The 25,436-nt window shown below is 38.6% G+C and overlaps 1 protein-coding gene across 1 annotated transcript in view; it reads right to left on the reverse strand.

Annotated features, from left to right (window-relative positions):
- Positions 1 to 25,436, reverse strand: part of csmd3b (CUB and Sushi multiple domains 3b) — a 1,941,594-nt gene that overhangs the window by 757,634 nt on the left and 1,158,524 nt on the right. Inside the window, exon 7 of the mRNA XM_060823982.1 lies at positions 6,438 to 6,515. Coding sequence (XP_060679965.1) covers positions 6,438 to 6,515 — 78 coding nt within the window. The remainder of the gene's footprint in view (positions 1 to 6,437; positions 6,516 to 25,436) is intronic.

The following is a 25,436-nucleotide window of genomic DNA, read 5'->3' on the forward strand; positions in this document are numbered from 1 at the left end:
AAAAAATTTGCCAATGTCCATATAGACTGTATTAACTGTCCTAATGTCAGCCATATATCTAGTTGACTCCTCGAAAAACTCAATCAAACTTGTCAGATATTATTAACCTGGCAAAGCCATGCTATCCTTGCTTAACCCCTGTGTCTCCAAATGGAGATTCAAACAAACCCTCAGTACATTTTTCCAATAGATCCCCTACTCTGATGTTAGACATAGTAGCCTTTGGCTGCATGGATTCTCTTTCCCACCATTCTTGAATAATAATACTATTCTTTAGTTCTCTGGCACTTTACTGTTATCCAGAGATAAATTAGACATTAATGGCAGGGTTTCTGCTATCTCCTTCCCTGCCTCCTGGGATACACTTCATCTGGGCCTGGAGATGTATACAATTTAGACCCCACTATAGCTGTTAATATCTTCTCCATGTCAATATTATTTCATTAAAGTATAGCATTTTCCTTAATCCTGACTTAGATATCTGCATCATTCTTGTTTATTGTGAATACATTTGTAAATTACGCATTTAAAATCTCACCTACTTCTTTTGCTTTCACTCACAGCATAGCACTCAGGTCCTGAACAGGTACACTATTTCCCTGGCTTGCATTGTTTCCTTTATGCATATTTAAACAACTTTGCATTTTCCTTTTGTTTAAACTACACCTCGCTTTATTCTGAATTTTTTTTAATGTTGCCACAGCTTCCAATCTTCTAAGTCTTCAATATCGACTGTCAACTTTTCTTTCTTTCCTTATCCAATCTTACATTCCTCAATATCAAGGATTCTCGAAAACCTCTGATCCAACTTGCTGGTCTTGGACTTTCACTACTTTGTTTTTTAAAACTCTTAAAGTAGGTCTTAAGAAATAACCAATCCACTGTGGCCAGATCATTTATTATGATAATAATATTGGCCTTTACCCAAACAGAACCTAATTTCTGTTCCACCTTTATCCTTTTCCAAAATAACCTTAAATCTTACCGAATTATGGTCACAATCACCAGAACTGATACTTTTCCCACATGCCTGGCTTTGTTCTCTTAAATTAGGTCCAGTTCTAAACCCTGTCTTACAGGACTTTCGATATACTGGCTTAAAATGCTCCCCTGGATACATTTTAAGAATTCCAACCACTCTAAACCTTTCACATTTTGCTTATCTCAGTTAATATGGAAGGAATTAAAATCTCCTACTATTATTATCCTATCATATTCAAATATCTCTGAAATTTGCCTCTGTTACTGTCCTTCTATATCACTCAGCTTTGGGAGAGTCTATAACAGATTCCCAATAAAGTGGTTGCCCCCATTTCTACCCACATGCTTTAATTCAGGAACCATGTAAGATCTCATCCTTCCTCATTGCAATAATTGACTTGTCAATCAAAATTGGGACACTATTTTCTCTTTTACACCCCTCCCTGTTTCACTTGGAGACTCCACAGTCCAGATTATAAAACTACCAGTCCTGGTCCTCACTCAACCATATCTTCATGATGGCAGAGATGTCGTATTATCATGTGGTAATCAGCATCCTCTACTCATTTGTCTTACTGTCTCATTAAAATAAGTTCCATCAAACCCTGATGAGCTCCCTTGTGTCTTAATTTGACTAAAGATGCTATGAATGCCAGACTAACTTGGCTTTTCTTCAACATTTGTCTGTGGATCATCCACTAAAGTGCCTACACTCTATGTCCCATTCTGTGGCCAAATTTGTTTGAACTTTCACCAACAGTACTAGCAAACCATCTCATGAGGATGTAAGTCCCATTGCAGTTTAAAGTCCAAATTACACAAATCTCATGTTCCCAGAAATGCCCTAGCAATCCATGAATCTAAAGCCTTAATTAAAGCATCAATTCTTCAACCACATTTCACCCATTCTGTTCTCCAATTCCTACACTCACTAGCATGAGGAACTGGGAGTAATCTATCCTTTGTTGTCCTGCTTTTCAAATTACTACCCAGCCCCCTAAACTTTTGTTGCAGACATCATTCCTCTTTCTACCTGTCATTGGTAACAATATAAACCATGACCTTTTCCTATTCATCTTCTGATTTCAGAATACACTTTGGTCATTCAGTGACATCCTTGGTCCCAGGCAGCCAACACATCATTCTGCTCTGCAGCTGCAGAAATGCTACTCTGTATCCTCCACTATTGAGTCTCCTCCCACTGTAACTTTTCCTCTACATCTGCTCCCTCCTTGTGCAGTTGGGTTTTGATTGTGCTCCACAGGCTAACTGTCACTCTTAACATTTTCCAAAACTGAAAACCAATCTTGAGAGAAATGCACTGAGATGAAATGAGCAGCTTCTGTTCTTTAAAATAGTACTCTATGTTTTGAACAACTGTGGCCATTATAAGGACTTGTCTGAGCTTCAAGTATTAATAGTTTTCAGCACAGCAGTTGCTCCATTCATCTGAGGGGTTGTGAGAGGAATTGACTTTTGATGTGGTTCATCGTGTGTTTGATAAAGTCCAATAAGATTAAAAGGATTCCAACATTTTTTTCCACAGTGTTGAATGTATTTTCCCTCAGAATTAATGTCAGAGTACTAGGTAGAGGCTTTTATTTTATTAAATGGTGAGTTGTGCTTTTCCAAAGGGAATGTTAAATGTTTTCCATTGATATTGAATGGATAAATCTGAAAACTACACAGTCGATTTTGATGAGTGATTGTAGAGCAAACATTATGGTATGTAGAGAGGGCACAAGATAGCTGGGAGTGGTGGTATACTGAACAGTGAACAAGGTTATCTATGAGTACAACATGATCTTGATCAGCTGGGCCAATGAGCTGAGGAGTGGCCAATGGATTTTAATTTACAGAAATGCAAGGTGTGCATTTGGTAAGACAGGGCAGGACTTACATAGTTAATGGTGGGGCCCTGGGCAGTGTTGTCAAACAGAGCGAAAGAGGGATTCAGGTACATAACTCCTTGAAAATGGTGTCCCAAGTAGACAGAGTGATGAAGAAAGTGTTTGACACACATGTCTTCATTGGTGAGAGCAATGAGTATAAGAGTTGGGACATCATATTGCAGCTGTACAGGACATTGGTGAGGCCAATTTGGGAATAGAAGTTATAGTTCTGGTAGCCATGTTAAAGGAAGGATATTATTAAATTGGAAAGGATACCGAAAAGATTTACATAGGTGTTGCTGAGACTGGAGGGTTTGAGTTTAAGGAGAGTCTGGATAGGCTAGGAATGTTTTCCCCTTGGAATGTAGGAAGTTGAGGGGTGACCATGCAGAGGTTTATAAAATCATGAGGAGCATAGATAAGATGAATAGCAAAGGTCTTTTCCCCAGGGTAGGGAGTTCAAAACTAGAGGGCATAGGTTTAAAGTGAGAGGGGAAAGATTGAAAAGAACCCCGAGGGACATCTTTTTCACACAGAGAGTGGTGATTGAATGAACTTGCAGAGGAAATGGTAGTTGCAGGTACAATTACAACATTTAAATGTCATTCAGACAGGTACAGGAACAGGAAAGATTGTAAGGGAGATGGGACCAGTTTAACTTGGGAAACCATGTCAGCATGGATGGGTTGGACTGAAGGCCCTGTTTCTGCACTGTATGACTGTATGACTTTCTGAAAGGGGGAGTGAGGGGATGAAAGGTGAGGTTTAGGCATTTCAATTAACTTTAGGGGCCATGTCAAGTGATGAGGATGACACAAAGAGTCCACAGAGAGATATGGAGAAGTTAAGTGAATTGACAAAAGCTTGGTTGATTGAGTATAATGTGGAAATTGTGAGGTTTCACACTTTGGCAGCAAGAATAGAGGGAATGAATATTATTTAACTAAAGAAAGAGTACAGAAAAGGAAAGTAACTGAATAGAGGTATGTTGGGATGGATATATCATAGGCCTAGGGAGGGTAGAGATGTAGTTACTTCTTGGGAAATCGGGGGGCGCTGCGGAGCTGTTGTTTGGACTGTTTACCGAAACTGCCTGTGCAGCTGGACTACCAAGGTCAGACCAATACAATGGCAGCCTTTACTCGGAGACCTTGTTTACGAGACAGACCATCTCGTGGATACCTGCCAAGGCCGAGGCCTGTTCACAGGAGGCCTTTGTCTGTGAGAGATCACGTGTGTGAGTGATTACGTAGCGTTAGCTTAGCGAACAATCTATCAAGCAGGGGTTTTGGAAAGATTTCAGAACGCGCCTTCTCCAGTGAGCTAGACACCTCACTGTACTGTGTACGATTCTCTCTCATTAAACCTGTTTATACTTTTAATCAGACCCGGTGTCTCTCTCCTCCAAACGAACACGGGGACAGAAGATCTGTCCCAACAGGTATTTGGGAATTCTCATCAATGAATCATTAAACCTAGCTTCAAAGTTCAGCGTGCAATATGGAAGGAAAATGGAATGCTGCCCTTTGTTTCAAAGAGGATAGTGGTGTAAGAGGAGGGAGATTTAGCTAAAACTATAGAAGTGACAAATGGCTAGTCAGACCACAGCTGGAATACTGTGAACAATTTTGGGCCTTTATCTAGGGAAAGATAATACTGGCATTGGAAGCAATCCAGAGAAGGTTCACTTAGCTGAGGTAGGTATGGGGGGACTTTCTTCTGAAGAGAGGCTGAGTAGACTGAGCCTGCACTCATTGGAGCATAGAAGAATGAAAGGCAATCTTATTGAAATACACAAGGTGCTAAGAGAACTTGACAAGGAAGATGGGTAAGATTTGTTTCCTCAAGTGAGAGTCCCTAGGACCAGAGGACAAAAGGGTGTTGCACATTTAAGACAAATGTCTTCCTTCAAATGGTTATAAATCTGTTGAATTCTTTGCCACAAATAATGTTTCAAGTTCCATTATGAACAATATTCAAAACTGAGATAGACAGATTTTTAATCAGCAAGGGAATTAAGGGTTAATGTGAAAAGGCTGAAGAGTGGAGTTGAGGATTGTCAGATCAGCTGTGATATCATGCAATAACAAACAAATCTTGATGGGCTGAATGGTCCACTTCTGCTTCAATGTCTTATGGCCCCTACCTCTAAAGGTATGGCCTCCAAATGTCAAGCAATTAAGATGGAGCTGCAGAAGTGACCATCAGTGTAGGAATGCAAATCCTAGTTTAGATTACATTAGATTATTTACAGTGTGGAAACAGGCCCTTCGGCCCAACAAATCCACACCGACCCGCCGAAGCGTAACCCACCCAGACCCATTCCCCTACATTTACCCCTTCACCTAACACTACAGGCAATTTAGCATGGCCAATTCAGCTAACCTGCACATTTTTGGATTGTGGGAGGAAACCGGAGCACCCGGAGGAAACCCACACAGACACGGGGAGAATGTGCAAACTCCACACAGAGTCGCCTGAGGTGGGAATTGAACCCAAGTCTCTGGCGCTGCAAGGCAGCAGTGCTAACCACTGCTAATCTCTTAGAGGGTTGTACAGTTGCGAGAGGTTACAAAGTCAGGGATGTGTGAGAACAACGATGGCTTTGAAAACCAGGAAGACAATTCAAAAACTCAGAAATCATTTAACAGAAGGAACTCTAAGCACGGTGGTGATGGATGAACAGAACTTGGTGTATTTTTTAATACAAATAGGAGAATGTTAGATAAGCTGGTTTGTTGATGGTGAAAGATGGTAGGTCAATTCAGCGATGTTTCGGAATAGTTTAGCACAATAAATGGATGGATGCAGGTTCAGTCTCAGATGTGCTGAGACAGTGGCAGACTTGGGGCTTTGTTAGAGAAATGCAAATAACTGGACTGCGTGTAACTGAAAGCTCAGCTCACGGTCATCTCCCACACCAAGATTACAAACAGTTTGAATAAGCATCTGGCAACTACCAGGGAGAGTAATGGAGTCCAATGTAAGCATTACTGCAAATATTTGGATTGCTTATATTCACACTGTTCTGATGAAATACAAAGCATTTGACTTCAAGTCAACTTATTTTGCAAACATATCAACCTTCATTGACAATTTTAGTTATGGCAATATATTTCACACAAAACAATTTCCCATTAATAACAGACATTAGTCACAGTTACATGCTATATCCTGTACCCTGAGGTTTGACATGAGTTTTCATGCAAATGTAAGGATCATCAATGCAAACACATTGCTCCCTAAGTCTCATGCAAAATAAGCATGCAAGAATGGTTTGAAAAGTCAGACCTGATTTCTCTCATAGGTTTGGATGTGCACTTTTTTTAAAAAACAGCAGTTTTCCTCATTCTTGCTCCGAAAACTTAAGTCACTTTCAGCGTTGACGATAAGAACAGTAAGGATACCCATGCACACTGTCACAAAGCTGTATCCATCACAATGACTAGCAACAAAACATCAAACAAGGATAAAGCACAGGAAACGCGTACAGGGAACACATCACAAATGACACACACTCATTTCATTACTCCTCTAGAAAAGGTAACGAAAAGGTAGACTCACAGATAGAAAACTTGTTGCTGGTGTCTTTCCCTGGGAACAATTTAACTCCTCTAGATTTAAAATCTATGGACTTTTTCACTATTTAGAAAAACAAACAAAAATATACATCAGAAGAAAAAATTTAAAAGGAAACCTTTTCCTTTAAAAGAATCTTGTTATTTAATATGCTGCAGTGGTGATGTAGTTTATTGCAAGAAATAAAGAAATGAAGTAATTCACAACTTGTAAAACGTTTACTAAATTTCCTTAGAAAAAATCTATTCAAAGATAACTTCAATGGAAAAGGAAATGTTGCTTGCTTTTTGCACAATTCCTTTATCACATGATATGACAACGGCAATGAGAAATTTAGAGCCTCAATGAAAGTCAAGGTTGGAATTACTGCTTCCAAGCTGGCCCAACCTGCCTCTGTTTAAAGCACCCGGTCAACTTTAACTCCGGAAGGGGCTGCTGGGGAATGGCACCAAGCCTGTCAATTCTGAAAGCAGGTCTTAAGACAGCCACAGCAGTGGGCAAAGTTTGGAGTGTATTGGTTAGAAGGCCTGGCAGATCCGTGGCACTTTGTCCCAGTTCTAATAAAGAAACTCTCAGGTGCTCAGTCCCCCAACCCTCACACCCCTTCACCCATCCCATCCAATCTCCATGGCCTCTCACGCTTGTTATTCCAAATGAATGCCAGCTCATGCCCCTGTAGCCACTCCCTATGACACCTCATTCTCTCTATGCCAAATTAGAAAAACAATTTATAACAACTATTTATGTCAATCCAACAATTTCGACAATTCACTTTATTTCTGTTAAGTTTATAGTTTGATTGGCCTTAAGTGTTTGCTTTAATCAAGACAGGGGGAATCACAAATGTCTAGCCATCCACTTTTGTTTCAATGTTTTGATGTTTATTTGAACAGGATTAAGAGCTGTAAAGTGATGGAAGCCAAAAGAGATGTGAGTTGGCATAGCAAACATGAATGGCCATGCAGAGTATATTTGAGCATCAGTTGACTTTGAGTTGGCATAGAGGTTTGATGTCTTATAGAAATTGGCTGGGAGGTATGGATAAGACCTTTTAAATTTACATTTAAAAAGGTTCCTGAATCCAGACTATGGTTCAAGACTCATTTGAAGGCCCATGTACCATGAGACATGTATGTACGGTCAGCAGCTGGTGCTTTGGAGAGAGACTAACCTGTAAATTTCCTGGGTGGTCTTTCTGCCACCCATCCATATGCCTTGACTTGTTCACAATTATATGTGGAGCTGACAAGGCCCACAGTGGCCCACCAATTGAGGCCTTCATTATTGCGAGCTTGTCTACTCAACCACAATCGTAAGATGAGAGGGAAGGGTTCAGAAGGCTGTAATGATGGATAGGATGTGTTCCCTGCAACTCCAGGTGGAAGGACACGAAACCCTACTTCCAAAATATCCTGTCCTGAAGTTGGTCTGACTCCACAAAGGTTGTGGAGTATGAGAAGATGCCTATCCTCTGCATTGGCATCAACAGATGGAATGCAGTTTTTTTACTTGCGATTCACACCAATATCTCATGAAGGCAAATATTTTTGGGAACATGCTTTGTAATCCCCCAAATCAGGTCCTGCCCTCTAATTTCAAAATATCCAGAGTCAATTTGACTCTGTGAAAACTGTCAATTGTATTATTTTCTTAGGATATGTATATCCTGAGCAAGAAGATAATTCAGTCAGCTCTAAACATGTTTTGTTTTTGAAATACACAACTGTACTTGTCCACTCGGTTTTCTTTTTATGAAGCAATTAGCCCTCCAGGTACATATGATTCATCTGGCTTCAAAACTTGTACACCACCAATTTACGTTGTTTCTCTCACAGAGAAAATGTGTGGTTTGAAAATTGCCACGTATAATTGGCAGGTCATAGGTGCATGAGATAGTATTGAAGACACATAAACTAATCTGAAATGAGTCATTTTATGCTACATATTTAACCGATACAATGGACATCTAAGCATCTAAGGCTGTAATAGCCAAGAAAAAAACATGCTAGTTTGTATTTTTAAACTAGTAGATGATTTCTAATGTTTCATTATTGTGCACATAATAATATACTCCTAAATGATGAAAAACGTTTGAACTATTTGCTACAGTTTTTCATATTTTAGATCATTTGCACAATTGATTTACTTCAATACATTTCATTTTATATTTACATATTGCTTGTGTGAAGTAGTCTGTTTTAGAAGTTTTGTAGCACAACGTGTTACAGAGCAATGTGCTATGACTACATGTAATGGAAATTAATTCATAAACATCATTCCCTATGTGGACAATGCCTGACAATGACATTCTGATTTGGAGAACAGATTTGGAAGAGTTAGCCATTTCCTGCAGGAAACTGATAGGTTAATTATTTGGAATCAACCTTATACTTCAACTGAAGGTCAGCTCCAAATTTGTGGCAAGTTCAGATCAAATTAATTTCCTGCTGAGAAAAAGGTGCACTGTGTGGGGTATCGCTAATTCAGTGGCATAAGTTTCATTCAGCTTCCTCTGCTACTGTTTTAAAGGTACCTTCTTTATGGGTATTTTTTGCTTCAGGACTCACACCTGAAGGATTGTGATGTTTGTCTGTTGTGATACTAATCAGAAATCTAAACCTTTTTTTTTGAAAGATTACTAACTTAAGCAACTGCTGACTTTCTGGAAATGACAGCTTTGGCTGTATGAATGTCAGCAGTGTGGATATTTGGTACTGTTTTGGGATTCATTCAAGGTGTAGTCTGATAAAACCAGCAGCTTAGTCTTTGTCATTTTTTAGAGAACCCTCAAAAATCCAATACAAGAGTTGAGAAGCAGATACAGTTCTTTTCTCTGGAAGGCTTCTGGAAGACTTCCTCTCAGCATCTTAAACAGCTCTGAGGACATCCCAAAGGAATAACCACATATTTCTATTGATAGTTCTATTTGCGCAAGGGAGGTCAGATAGAAAACATTCTGGAAAATTCCACCTCTTATCATTTCATTGTATGATATTTAACAACTATTTTGGCCAATGTGTCATTATTTTATCAAATACTATCTCCACAAACAAACTTTCCTTTTTGCTTTTCATTCACTTGTATATGAAAATGTGTATATCTTGCAGGTAAATGCATATACCTTCAGATTTCAAACTTGGTGTTAGCCGATCTTGCATCTTTTTAAAAGAAGTTTTGTCGTTATGATAAATCAATAATGTTATTATTTATTGCATAAACCAAAAGTGGACAAAGTATATAATTGGCAATGAGAGTTGCTGAGGATAAAGCATTAAGACATATGTTGAGATCAGTGGAAAAATCAGAATAGAAAGAAACAGTGCACACCTGCAGGCTCAGTCATGACAATATAAACACTGTTGTTTAAAGTGTGCCTTTGTGAAGTCCCTGCTAATACAAAAGTTTCATCTTTTGCTTGTTTATATGAAAAAAAGTGGTAAACAAATGAAGTCTCAAACATTCCAAACATACAAAAATGCTCTGGATGCCTCAAAGTAAATTTTTTAACGCTAAATTATAAAAAGATAACAAACACTTTTCTACAAACCTGAATGCTAAATGTACTTGGATAAACAATCAATAATCCTATATAGAAGAATAAACACACTTAAAATTAAAATGGCGGGAAGAGATGCTGAATTTATATGTTAATTACTTGATTGCTTAAGAACTGTATAATTTGTTTGAAACATAACCAAGTTTAAAGTTGCAAGTAACCATTTGCAATTGCTAATGTCTCACATTAAATCAACTTAAAATAAATGTAAAAATAAAACAATGCAAATTGGATAACATGTTATGTCAGTAGGTTTCCTGAAGAAGGGCTCATGTCCGAAATGTCGACTCTCCTGCTCCTTAGATGCTGCCTGACCTGCTGCGTTTTTCCAGCAACACATTTTCAGCTAAGATGTTATGTCAGACATGTAGTTGAAGCAGTGTAATGGTTTAATAAACAAATTAATCAGCCATCCTTGGGTGAGTGAGGAATCCACATATAAAACTTGTTAGCGAGTTTTGAGATTTGTAGCTCAGGTTGAGGTTGTGGACGCTTTGTCACCATGCTAGGTAACATTATCAGTGAGCCTCCGAATGAAAATACATCTCTCCACAGATAATGTGTGAAATTTTCCATGTAGCTTAAATTTAGTACTTGTGATTGACATTTCCAGCTTCCACAACGTTCTATTTTGTTCGCACTCGGGGTAGTCACTGATTAGAATGGATTCACAGTCAGATGTTTCTCAAATAACACTATTTCACCTTCAATAGTAGAAGAGAAATGTCAAAGATTGTCTCAGCCAACCAAACACCTGTCAGCTGGAGTCACTAGGACTCTAAGTATGTAACTGAATACATGTGAGGAACTTTAGCAATGATGCATAGCAAACCATACCCAAAGTTACATGAGTGCAAAGGGATCATGAAGTTAACTACCTGGATGCTGTATTTCAGCTGTATGAAGAGATATGGGATGAGTTTCAGTATCCATTAGCAAGGTGGTCCAGGATGTTAATGGCCTGGTGCACCTTTGACACCAATATAAAGATGATGTTTACTGTATGAATAGGAAAGTGATGATTGGTCTGCATTATTAAAGGAGGTAAAGTAAGAGAAGCAGCAAGACAAGAAAGACAATTCTCGAGTGATGAGAACACCTGCAGCCAGTCACTTAGCTGTCACGGATGTCCAGAACTAACTATTTCAGGCACATTCCAGCTAATCTTTGGCAGTGAAATCATCTAGCAAACCAATTATGGACCCATTGTACTCTATATAAACTCCACTCTCACTGCCTTGACACTGTAGCACAGTACAATTTCACAGCTAGAAATCCATCTCTTTCACGGACACCCATTGCTCATCATTTACTCTTGTCATACAATTTTCCTTGAGGTTAATGACCACTTTACTGGGGGCAGCTGATAACAGAGGGATGGAATCTTGCACTTATGGTTCATAAACATTGAACAAAATAGTGACAATGTCACACAGTGCTCAACTGCCAAGTGGTTTGATCTATACAACTACAAATTCTTTCTTTTCCTCATTCATGTTGCAGCCATTGTGGCTTCAAAACGTGTCCTTGCACTGACTTCCCTGATTCTCATGGCTAGTTTCCTCCAGAGGTCGGTAAGTGCACTGCCAAAGAATCCTGTCCTTTTGCTAATGAAAGGAGACATTTAGCTGCTGGAACAGGAAGTAGCATAAGGAGCTCTTACTGGGGACTTCAGATCTGGATGCAAGTGGGCAAGCAATGAGGAATAGAAGTGGCTTGAGCATAGACCCCACTTCCACATATCCTTGATCCATTTTTCTTATCATGGCCAACCAGATAGGCTTGCCTGCGAGCCAAGAATCAACACCATTTGGTTGTATTTCAGTGAGGTGTAGAATTTCTAAGGTAAGGCTTTCCTCCAGTATGAGTATGCAAACTGTTGGTGAAGTGGGCATGCATTCATTGTGTGTGTGCTCCACACAGATATGCAGTCTTTCCATGGAGGTGGACATTACTGTGTCAGCTAAAATGCACTCATGATTATGATCAAGAGAGATCCTCCAATCTCTCTTGTCAACTGAGCACAATGTCCCTGGAAAGGCTGATAGAACATCACACATTTTCAGCAACTGTTTCGTAGTGGTCTTCTTTATTCATAATCCTAAAGTTTAACATGTGCATCCAGTAGAGTAGAACTTGGGAGCTTCCAGCATCCCCCAACATGAATTGTTCACTGTTGCTTCTGTCTTTAATGCTTGGTCCATTTCACTTGTGCAATGTAGCTCACCACATGATGACTCGCTACCTGCTTTGGGACCTCATTGAATTGCGTGCACATACACTAATGAAGGATCATGATGAGTCATATGCTGGTGCTCCCTCAGAGTAAGTAACCCTCTGTAATCTTCTGTGCCACCCTCTCCTGATGTATGCTTGCTTGATCTGTGGAAATGAAAGACATGAATTTAGAACTGAAAAGGACTCAGAACTCAAACACCATTGTGCAAATCATAATTTCTCATTTTGTGCTCTAATTCAACATCATATGACTCTGTGAAATTCAACTCTATCACCAGATAGCCAGGAAACTCCTATCTCCATCTCTATTACCAATGTAAAGGCAAGATCAGACTCTTCTTATTGCCACTACATCTTTCTCCACTCCAGCCAGATTGATGTTGACTGAAAGTCTCTTCAGGCTTTCTGTATTCTGTACTTTGTTCTCCTGCAAGGAAAGAATGAAAATATCTATAAATGTGAGTTAAGGAATGTTTTGAGATGATGAATATTTACTGCAGGTGACTGAGAAGGATGAGTATGAATTGACAAGTTGAGATTGAGTATCAGTAGTAGCTTATCTATTGGGAACCTGTGGAGGTGCCACAAGATGGTGGGATGGATACTCTTACAAAATGAGGTGGCTCAAAGAGTGATATGCAGAATAAAGCTCAAGAAGTCAAAATGTGTGTGAATATGGCATGCTACTCACCTTTCTTGCCCTGATCAGGTATTTGAACTTTTGCACAGTATTCAGTAGCAAGGAACTGTATGCTTGTTGTTGACCTCCATTTGATCACTTCCAGTCAGGCCTGCTTTTTCTGTGAACAGCACTTCTTCCCATCCACTGGAAATAAAATCTCTCAGATGGCCCTTCTACACAGCACCATGTCCAGAGATACATCTGATAGCCATGGTGGAGCTCTCCCTCAGTGACATCCCATCACACATGGCTGGATTCCAGCTGCACTTTATCATCATGATAATTGCTTAAATTGGTCACAAGAAGTCAGGTGCAAAAGCTGCTGCTTCATTGAAGAGATTTGGATAAACCCACCGCTATAAACTTAACATTCCTGACATGAAGCCAACCTCCTTAAGATGAGTGGGTTAAAAGGTAACAATTCACTTTCATGACAAAACTATTTTAAAAATATGATTTGGCTCTAAATTATCTCATGAGTAAACTTACCAAAGTCTTACCAGATCACTGGGCTGCTATCAATAAAGAGAAATGACTGGTAGTGATTTAACTCATTTCACCTCATTTCAGGTGAGAAGGAGATCCCTTCATGGTAACCTCACTCAGTGCAGGAATTGACCTCATACTGTTGGCATCTTTTTACATCACAAACCAGTTGAGCTAACTGATTCACAGGCATGAGGAAGAAATAAATGGAAATAGGAATGTTGTGGGGTGACATCACTGAAGATCGGAGGTTTTTTGTTGTGCAGCATAATGCTTGGCATTGATCTTTTGGGTCAAATGGCTTGTTTCTCCGATTCAAATCCTATATAATTCAATGTGAGAAATAAGTAGCTCGAATGCACTTATGTTAGATTGCAGACTTAAAACAGAAAAGTATCAAATTAACTGGCACTATAAATCTTTGAAAGTCAATTTCCAAAAAAATTTTACTGCCATCAAAAGAAATGCAAATTGTGTTCTGATATTACTGAATACTTTCTACCATATTGATGTGCATTCCAAAATGTCAGACAAAATCTCCACACAACATATTGTTATGTATTTGTCTCAATATACATAATTCACAAATACAATAATAACATTATTCTGTAAGAACTGACATGTATTTGACATTTTTTTTATCAGTAGAACCCCAGAGGAAGGGAAAATTGCCACATGACTGAACATTCTAAGATTCCCTGTAGTTCCAGAAAGGAATGATATCCACTCTGTAAAAAAGCTCGCTGTTATATATGAAACAGAAATGAAAAATAAGAAGAACTCAAGTGGTAAGTTAAGAAAACCTTTTCTTTTTCAATTTTAATAATTTCAACAGTTCGGTATATCATATCAATTAAAAAATTAGCACACAATAGATTGCTATTTTGTTCCACAATCTTATGCCCTAATTTGATCAGATCAGATCAAAATCTTATAAGTTGTATACTTGACAGAAGTACGGAAAGTTTGGAAAACTACATTATAGACTAATATACAAAATAAGTTTCTACTTTTGTCCCAAGATACTGAATATATTAGTCTGAGGGATTCTGTAGCTCACTGACTATTGGCAGTCTCATCATAATAAGGAATAGCAAAGTGTACATTGCACAGTCACATGGAGTTGTTAAAATTTTACATGCATAGACAAGATCCCTTATCTCTCCATGGAAGTCAAGGGATCTATCGTTTGTCTAACATCTTTTTCATTTCAGACAACCTTCAGGGAGACTTTGTGGACAAAATGTCTGGAAGAAATGTACAGCTGCATTTTGAGTATTTGCATCATCATGAAAATGTAGCAGTTAAGTATGAACCAATTAATCCATGTCACAGAGCACAACACCATGAGAATCTGGAGCAAATTTAGGCCACATAGATCCTTTAAACTGCTTGGCCATTTCCTAAAACCACAGCTGATCTGAAATTGGCCTCAGCTCTACTTGTTTGCTCCCTCTAAGCTTCAACTCCCTTATCAATCAAAAATTAATGTAACTCAATCTTGAACACATTCAATGACTCAAATGCCACTGCCCTCAGCTCAAGAGAATTCTTTGATAGAAAATAATCATTAGTTTAAATGAGAAACAACTAATTTTTAAACTGTATTCCCAAAACTAGACTTCATCACAACTGGCAATCATTTTGATGCGTCATAACATCTCTGATTCTTCTAAACATCAATGATTAAAGGTCCAATCTGCAATAAAAAAGTCCTCAAAAGAAAACTCGTTTATTATGGGAATCAAATGAACCTACTTTGAATTTCTTCCAATATAATTATATCCTTTAAGTAAGGAGATTAAGCTTTAAAGTGGAGCATAAACTACTCCAGAGGCAATCTCACTGAAGCTCTCAGTAGATGCAGCAACACTTCCCTACTTTTACAGTATAAGACCATAAGACATAGGAGCAGAAATTAGGCCATTCAGCCCACTGAGTCTGCTTTGTCTTTCAATCACAGCTGATAAGTTTCTCATACCCATTCTCCCACTTTCTCCCTGTAGCTCTTGATCCCCTTGATACAGAAGAACAAATTCAATTCCTTTTGGGCATTATGTACTCTCCCTGCATATGAGCAATTTTTGGGAATCATGCATCAAGACGCCCATTAACATTTGTACTGTATAGTTCTGCCATCATTCTCCATTTAAATAATACGTTTTCCTACCTTTCATGTCAAAGTGACAAGTTCCACACACCCCATCTGACATTTGTTTTTGCCCAGTCACTTAAAATATTTAAATCCATCTGGAGACCCTTGACATCTTCTTGCTAACTTAGTTTCTTCTTTCTATCAGCAAAGATAGCTTCCAAACTCAGTCCATTCTGTTTATCTGCATTTCTACCCATCAAATACATTATATCCATTTCCCCAGATTTCTCAAGCTTCCATACATACTCGTTATGCTATGGATATGATTTACATATCCTGTCACTCTTGCAGTTTTCTTTTCCTCTAATGTCTCTGACTATTCGCTTCTTTTGATCTTCACCAACATCATTGATTAAATTTAATCTTACCCTGCTGACATACATTCCCTTGATTACGATAAGGCGTTCATCCAGAACATTTTCAAGTTCCGGTGAAATACTATGAATGTGGATCAATAATCCAACCTCCCTCTCTCTGTAGATCCTGTCAGACCTGCACAATGTGTGCATCTCCTGTGTTTAATCATTCTCAATCAACATTTTGTCCTTCTGGTGTAATCCATGATATTACCATGAAAAATATACCTTCCTATTTTATGAGTTGATGCCCCAACAAAAAAACTACTTTTGGTCAAATGTTATCTGTTCCATTTTTGTCAACCTGTTTGGGCTTTAACACCACTTTGAATTGAGTCATTATATTCTTTAGAATTCATCAAGCTGCACAAAGCTCAGAGATGCAAGGCTAATAAAACTTACCAATATTTATATGCAAGTGCGGCAATAACTTTAAACAAGAGCAGATGGTCACATAAAAATAGAAGTCAAAAGTTTGTTTTTGGAGCTCTGTTATTCCAGCACTAGCTTCTTTACAATGACACCTCTCTGTTTCTGCTTTCTCTTTGTTTCTTTTTATTTGAATCCCACTCCCAATGCATTTTTTCTTTTCTTGGTTTCTGTTTTGGTCATCTATTTGAAAGGGAATTTATCATTCGAAATTACACTTCAGTTTCAGTCTTTGAAGTGTGCGCTTCTGAATCCTTCATTCTGATTTGTTGTTGCTTTTTTCGTTCAGTTCCTGAATTCCTTGTGGAAGGCACACTGCCAATTCTGCCACCCAGTCTCAGAAATCTGATAGGCAAAATACTGTTGAGAATGACGTTGGTCTGCCAAGCCAAGATTTTAGGCCAAAAATGCTCCATTTGGTCACTTGTACTTAAGATCCCTATCAATATAGCCTTGGATATTTCATGCTCTATTAACTACTTTCAAAGCATCCTGTTACTGCCAATCAGTTATGCACTCATGCACCTGTCTCCTTCAGGTCCTCCTTTAGAATTGGACTTTCTTTAAAAATACTGCCTTCTGACCAAAGTGAACCAATTCACACTTCTCAATATTAAATTTAATCAGCCACTTAGGTGTCTGTTTCACCAACTTGTCTGTGTCCTTCTAAAGTTCTACACTATTCTACTCATAGTCATGATGCTTTCAAGTTCCATATCATTAGCAAATTTTGAAATTATATCCTGTACACCAATATCCATTTCATTAATATACATCTGGGAATGCAGTATCCAAACACTGAACCGTGGGAACTCTAGTAGAAACGTTTATACTCTGAGAAATATTCATTAACCACTATTTTGTTTCCTGCCATTCAAGTGATTTTATATCCAAGATACTCATTTTCCTTTCATTTCATGAGCTATAAATTTTCCTTACAATTGCTAATGCAGCAGTGCTCATAATGTCTTCTGTAAGTCCATGTACGCCACAATACTGGCACTGTCCTCATCAATTCCCTCAGTTACTTTTTCAAAGCACTCTAAAATGTTAGTCCACATGATTTTTCTTGTAGTTCCAGTTTGGCTTTCTTTAATTAAATCTTTCTATTTTCTAAAAGAATTGAAATAAACTGTTTTAAGTAGTTCCCTCCTATTTATTTATATCCTAAAAAATTCTAACTGCTTTGTCAAGCATGATTATGCTTTCTAAATTGATTGATTCTGATTATTTATGATTTTCTAAGTTACCTCATTCATGACAAGAATTTATATTATTTTCCCTTCTAATGTTGCTATGCTAAGTGGTCTTGCAGCAGGATTTCCCCCTCCATATAAGCAACAGGACAGATGGCAAGAAGGGTAAATAATGGGCACAGATTGACACTGGTGGTGTACCTACTCCATCCATGCCATTGCAACTCTCAGGTCCATGGGTAGAAACCTTCCCATTTTTCAACATGGTCAATTAATAACCATGTAAGAACACTAATGTACCACCCGCCCAAATAACCACTTTCCTGGCAGCAAGAGAAGTACTGTTTTTCAACAGGAAGCACGGTGATTGGTGGGAAGGCATTGTGTCAGATTTAAAACTGTAGATTCTTTTAACACACAAACAAAATGGCTCCAGGGGTGACGGAGAGTAGATGATCCACATTGGACTTTGTATATAAGAACTGGGTTGTTCCCTCTTGAACCTCCATTTTGATTTATTCCCGTCCCTCTCTCCCTATTTCGCTCTCACCTTTCGTGGTCTGCATTGCCATTTATGAACTTTGCACACAACTTAGTCATTTGGAGGACATTTACTGGTGGTGGTGAAGAGGTGAAAAAATACCATGGATGATTTGATGATGGGAAAACAAGACCATTCAGTTGTGTGTAAGAGCACTTCTGGTTAAAAAGAGAAGACCTGGATTCTGGCCTCTACCTTGGACCAAGAGACCCAAATTAAAAGTCCCATCTGCTCCAGAGGTATGTGGTAACATCACTGAACAGATTGATTAGAAATATATACATTAAAAACAAAGATCTGAGTTCTGGGGCAACAGTGATGTGGTGGTGTTGACATTAGCTTGGCAATTCTGAGGTTAATGTGCTGGGGACATGAGCTCAAATCCCACCGTGGCAAATGATGAATCTAGATTAAATAAATTTATTTTAAAAAAAAGACTGAGTTCTGGAAGAAGAAGAAAAGAATTGGGTTATGGAAATGCCCGAACAGTTTGACTGGAGGTATTTGCGGAGTTTGTGGATTAGGTAAAAACAATGATTGCAGATGCTGGAAACCAGAGTCTCGATTAGAGTGGCGCTGGAAAAGCACAGCAGTTCAGGCAGCATCCGAGGAGCAGGAGTTAGTGGCTTGGTTACAGGAGACTACATTTAATTGTATTACTCTTCTGGTTGTATTTCAGCCCCGTGGTCCTGGTCTTTGATGCAGAGCTGGGGGTCAGACAGCTCGGAGGAGCTCCTGGTGGACCTGCACCTGGGTCTGGCTAAGGTAGCCATGAACAGATCCAGGCAGCAGGCCATAGAGGGAGAGCACCCTCTCCTGGGACACCAACAATCTCAAAGCATTGCAGGAGAGGAGGCAATGCTGAAACTGAAGTCAGAATCTTCTCTGTCAACACCATTCTGTTCAGATCCCTCCCTTGCTATCCCCATCATAATAAAATATGTGGTTGTGGAATTGTCACGGTGCATTGCCCTGTAATTTTTTTCTTTGTTTAGTTGGTAGAGTAGGTGATTCAGCGGTCAATTTCAAAGAAAGAAAGAACAACGAATGCATGAAGTCAAACCTTCCGACCAGCGATAAACACTCAGAAGGCAGGCAGGATTCAAGCACACGGCAGGCTTTATTCCTATTCAAGTAGTCACTACATCATGCAGGGAGAGGCCCAGAGTCTCCCCCCGAATCTGACCTTGACATGAGGACTCAATTATCCTCTTAATCTTTTGCTCAGTTCAGAAGACAGGTCAATAACTATCTGATTTTCACAATGAGTTAAGTATTTTTATACATTTTCTGTTACAATAATCACATATAACGTGGTCACTATTCCCTTTCCCTCATTCTATACATCTAGTACTTTGAATTACCTAATCAATGAGGGACACTCCTGTGGACAGCCCTAGGTTCCCCATAATGTTAGGATGTTTACAGACATTTTAATCACCAGACCTTGAGATCTTTCCATGCATCCCATAAATTTGCATTCCAAAGTTACTGCCTGTACTCCTTCAGACATGTCTCTGCTCAGACAAAATTCCACAATGGCCAATTCCAGACTTGCTTATATATAAGGACTGCTTGAATTTTGTCCATTGTATTCCTTTCCTATATTTATCAAATTGTCCTAATTATATATAAAAAATACAAAAGGCAGTTAGTTCAAACTAATGGCTATAGGATTCATAATATTACTTCATATTATATGTAAAGGTTTATAATTTGGAGGTGCTGGTGTTGGACTGGGGTGTACAAAGTTAAAATCAGACAATGCCTGCTTATAATCTAATAGGTTTATTTGGAAGCATGAGCTTTCAGAGCGCTATATCTGATGAAGGAACAGCGATCTGAAAGCTAGTGCTTCTAAATAAACCTGTTGGATTATAACCTGCTGTTGTGTGATTTTCAACTTTACTGTTAGCACTCTTCAGGTAATGAGTTGCAAGCAATTTGTTTCTTACAGGATAGCTAGGCATCCCTTTAGTGATAAAGAAAAAGCTTCCGGAGTCTAATTAACTTTTACATCGATGTTTGAATCTTTTCACCTAATGCTTTTCAGTGATCAGTGTATCTTGTTATATACATGTTTCTATAATTATGTTTGAATCTACCTCTGATTATCTGAAGAATCTTTGACTGCAAAGTATTTGTTAATATTGTGAATAATTTCAGAGAAACAGCTAATTACTGCAAAATAACTTTAGCTGCTGTTTTCACAGCTGCATGATGAGCTTGGCTGACTGTCTTCTGGACTGCAATTTATTGTCCTTATTGTGACTGATTCTTTTCACCTAATGGGACAACATGCTTTCAGTAATGAGCCTGGAGTCAGTCACTGTCATAATTTAATGAACTTGTCTGATCCTCCAGATTTTTATGAGTCACAATCCCATTAATTTAGCTATGTTTGTGTTGGTAGGAGTTCACCTTTTTCAGAGTTTGTTACAAATGTTCAAACTGTCTGTTCTTGAACGTTTTCTAATCAAACTGTCTCGGGTTGTTCGTTTGGGCAGGACCCCCTTTCACTGTTCAACAATACCACTTAACTGCTGGAGAAGGTTTTTTTTTAATTCTGTGTAATCCCTTGTTGGTCATTTTGTGTCAAAATGCTGGAGGAGGCTTTTAATTCTGTTTATTCCCGTCTGTCTCTCAAAAATGGGCAACCCTTACAGTGAGGAACTGCTTTCTGGACAAGGAAAAGGCCCTGGAGGGAAAGGGGGAACCTGGCATTTATGCCAAATTATCGATTTCAATCTCTGAAAGCCATTTTTTGCCTAATTCAAGGAATGTATACAGACCTGTTAGCAGTACATCAGGCACAAATGTGTTCAGAGTGCTGGCTGCAGAAATATTGCCCTTGCTTCAAATTACATTCCCCACCATCCCCACCCTATCATGTCTCTTCCCCACTTCCCTCCTCCCACCAATCCCACCGAAAGAGAACACCTACCCTCTCACAAAGTCCAGAATTCATGGCCAGGAAGTGGAGGCCTGTCAGCTCCCATTGGCTGCTGGTCTCTGGCAGCCTCAGATGACTTTAAGTGCCTGATTGGTATTTGATCCAGTAGCCTTTTGCACTGAAGGTGGGACTCCTCGTCACCATAAAACATGTTGACTCTCACACTTAATCAAATTCCAGCTAGTGTTTATCGTTTTCTCTTTTCCTCTTTGCTTAAAAGCTGGGTTTATATTTTCAACTTTCCAATCCTTGGGACTGTTCCAAAGTCGAAGCAATTCTAGAAGATCAGAACAAAGGCAACTACTGCTCTTCAGAGACATTGGTTGTCAGGCCAGGGAAGTTATTGCCACGTTGTCCCCTCAATTCTTTATTTCTTTGTCTGATTTCTTTATGTTTCTCATTCTTGCTAGATCCTTAGATCTCCTCTAAACTCCAGATTCTATTTTTTTACCGTGAGCGCAGAGGGAAACTACATGTTTCCTGCCCATAGCATTTACTTATTTTCCATTATATTACATCTGTCTTGGCCCTAATGAGTCCATGTTTATTTCCAATAATCTCATCCTAGTTACGCTCCTGTAAACATATTTAGAATATTTTTGTGTCTTTTGTTGGCCTATATTCATATTCTCTCCTTCTGTTCCCATATAAATTTCTTTTGTTGAATTCTAAAATCCTTCCAATCTTTCGGCTTACTCGATGCTTTTTCATAATTTTATAAACCTTTTCCACATTCCACTTCTGGTTCACAGTGAATAGATCCTTTTCCTGGTGGACTTTGAGACCTGAAAAGAATGGATTTTGACTGCACTTTTTAAAAACAAACAATTACTGGCCACTGCTTATCTCCGAGGCAAAAGTGAGGACTGCCGATGCTGGAGATCAGAGTCAAAATTAGAGTGGTGTTGGAAAAGCACAGCAGGCAGGCAGCATCCGAGGAGCAAGAAAATCAACATTAGGAATTCCTAATGAAGGGCTTTTGCCTGAAATGTTGATTTTCCTGTTTCTCGGATGCTGCCTGACCTGATGTGCTTTTCCAGCACCACTCTAATCTTGACACTGATAATCTACTGAGCTGAAAATGTGTTGCTGGAAAAGCGCAGCAGGCCAGGCAGCATCCAAGGAACAGGAAATTCAACGTTTCGGGCATAAGCCCTTCGTCATGAATGATAATCTACTGTCAAACATTTTCATGTTGGTTCCCAATCTACCTTTGCCACCTTACCTCTATTAACTTTGAGGTCCGTGTATCCATGTGAAATGTTCTATCTTGTATATATTCATGTGAACCTTCAAGCGTGTGTGCGTGTACACACACACACACACACACGTAATGCTTTTAAAACATGTCTGCAAGTGTCCTTACCCCCAGAAGAAGCAACAGCTTATAGTAAGAGCCTGACTAAAGGAAGAGACTTTCAATAGTTTTTCATTTTCTCCTGGACTGTGGTCAGTTTGCTAGACAGGCTCAACTTCTGGCATGATATTTCTGAAACAGCGCTTAAGACTATGAACATTTGATTTGTTCTGTACAGAAATTACAGTTAAGATTCTGCAACTTTTTAACCTTTTTGGCTGATTTAAGATGAGTTCTATATGTGGAAAATGTAATTGTGGAAAACTTTAGCCTTAAGTAAGCAAATGCAATTAAAATTCACTTTCTACGTATATCATTTTTAATAAATGTATACATTTTGTGGGATGTGGGCATTGCTTGCTGGCTGGAAAACATTTATTTCCATCCCTAGTTGCCCTTGAGAACACAATACATATTATTGTTGAAAATTAACCCAGCAGAGATTATGGACTGTCAATGGCATTTTAATTCAGTATTTTTGATAATACTATTTAATATTTAACTAAGATGAGAATAGACTAAATCCTTTGAATAGTAATTTTGCCAATGTATTTTCAAATAAATGTACACTCTTATAAAGCAGCACATTAATTGAAGTGGTCTAAGGAGGGATTTATCTGAATTAGAGCAGCCAGAAATAATTACATTAACAGGACAAATAAAAAATAATCTTTTGAAGAGCTTAAATGGAATAATGCTATGGTTGGTATAAATGTGGAAAGAGGTACCAGCTATAAGCGACATGTTGCACTTTCAATACTGATGAATTCTACGGACAAAAAAAAACCAAAGTAGAACAAAAAGAGACGTGATTATTTAAAATTATTATTATTCACTACTTCTGGAATTGTAAACCTGGGAAAATATGGGATTCCAACATTGCTTCCACTAAAACCCTTAATCTATCATCTTTGCAGCATCAGTTTATTCATACCTAAAACTGTTGAAAAAAAATAAACATTTTGTGAAGGAGGACTAAATTATATTGATGATGGTGAAGTCCCATTTATAGATTTGAAGGTGGATGCTAAATATGATTTAGCAGGTAGTGGGATCCCTGGGATGGCACGTTATAGTCAATATATTAAGAGGCAGTCACTGAGACCACTATCCAATGATGGTTGATAGCACTGTCCTGAAGCTAGTGGCCAGAGGGTGACACCTCAGCAATGCCAACTCTAGTGGTGACCATTGCTGAGGCTGTATCACCAGTGAGAGGACAGTCAGAGCGGGGCACACTTGAAGATAGAGCATTATTACTGGGGGAAACCAGAACCTGACAGCTGATAAGATTCAACCCACAATGTTGTCTTTCCAAACATGTTGATCATTTTTAATTGGTAAGATTTAAACTTCTCTTACTTTATTCAGTGCACTGTTTTATACAGTTTCTAATTCCAATTTACTGCATCAACCTAATTATGATGTTCAGATTATAATCAGATAATATACAAAGACATTTGTCTATGTGCCTGCAACACTCTGCCCTACACACTAGCAAGTTTGATGATTGGAGTTTGGGTCATTTAATTGGATGGATAAAGATTAAGTCCACGGAGGAGGGGAAGAGGAGAAGGTGGGGAAGAGGTAGTTTGTGAATAGTTTTCCACCCCACTGCTGATTGAAGCCATTAAGTGGTCAATATACTCAATTAAGGCCTCAGCCTGTCTCTGTTGACCTAGCGGCATTTCCCAGGGTTGTCTGAATGATGGCCCTGTTCTTGGAAAAGGGATTGCTCTAAAAACCTCTCCTGACAACAACCCCTTCCCGTCAACCACCAGAACTCTGCGACTGAAGACTTAGCAACATTGAGAGATCTTAGATGGGTATCATATTTACAGCAATCACTTCATCGGTGGTGCCACCACTCCCCAGACCTCCATCTTCTTAATGGTTGGCAGCTCTCAGCAGTCAGGGCTCTTCCATGCCACTAACCTGTGGCACCCATGTGCCACATGCTGTGGAGGGCATTAATGGAAAATGTTGACATTTGGGCTCCTAATAACTCTCCAATAATTGTTAGTTGAGAGCTTTGTTGCCTCCACATGGTTTCAGCCAGAGAACTATACTGACTTCCTAGTTTTTCTCTAACTCCAGCAATAACCTATTTTCTGTATTTATGTGCTTATATGGGTGTGCACATGTAAGGTTATGTTTATAAGGAGTTTTGAGTTTTTGTTAGTAGTGTCATATGCCCATGATTTTCATATAGTTACCAGCTAAAATCTAACTGCTTATTATAAATAACAATACATAGCTAGTACTGACAATTGGTCTGTACATTCCAACAATGTTGATCTGGAAGTCAGGTCATTTGGAGGTGCTGTGTGTACCTTAAGAATAACTTCAGCATTTAGTACTAATCTGGGAATTGTGAGGCTCAATTTACAGTCCGCTACCTCAGTAAATGATATCATTATAATTTCAGGATCACAAGCTGTTCTGCAGTCTATGGTTTTATTATTGCCACAATTACATTATAGATAATTATGCTGTATGTAATCTTGTATTTAAAAAACAACTTCAGCGAGCATGTTTAACAAATGAAACTGACGATGCTCTTGAACTTACGCAACACAAAATAAAGGCTTTCATAACTAATTCCATTGCCATGGCCACTGATGTTAGTCTCGGAATAAAAATTCAGAAAAAAAGTTGAACAAAACATGTTATCACATGAGATTTTACATTTTTTTCTGAAATGAACAATCTATGAATACTTTCCTATTATGTTGATAATTTTACAAATACAGTCACAGGAACTTCCATTTTTTTAATGCACTGCTAAAATATGATGTCCAATGCCTTGCATGTAAAGTAAATGACAAGGAATTTTCTTTTGATCTACAGTTTAAATCTACTATACATTTCCTATTTTGTTTCTCCTAATACAGGTTTTTGTGGAAACACATATCCCTCTAAACAAGAGGGCAATTGTTCTGCTAATCCCTCTCTTCCAATTTAATGGAGGGACATAGTGGAGAGGTTTGTTCTGGTTCTGGCTATGATTATGATTTGCTCCTGTGCAGAGATGT

The sequence above is a fragment of the Hemiscyllium ocellatum genome, chromosome 4 (assembly GCF_020745735.1).
Source record: "Hemiscyllium ocellatum isolate sHemOce1 chromosome 4, sHemOce1.pat.X.cur, whole genome shotgun sequence".
NCBI lineage: Eukaryota > Metazoa > Chordata > Chondrichthyes > Orectolobiformes > Hemiscylliidae > Hemiscyllium > Hemiscyllium ocellatum.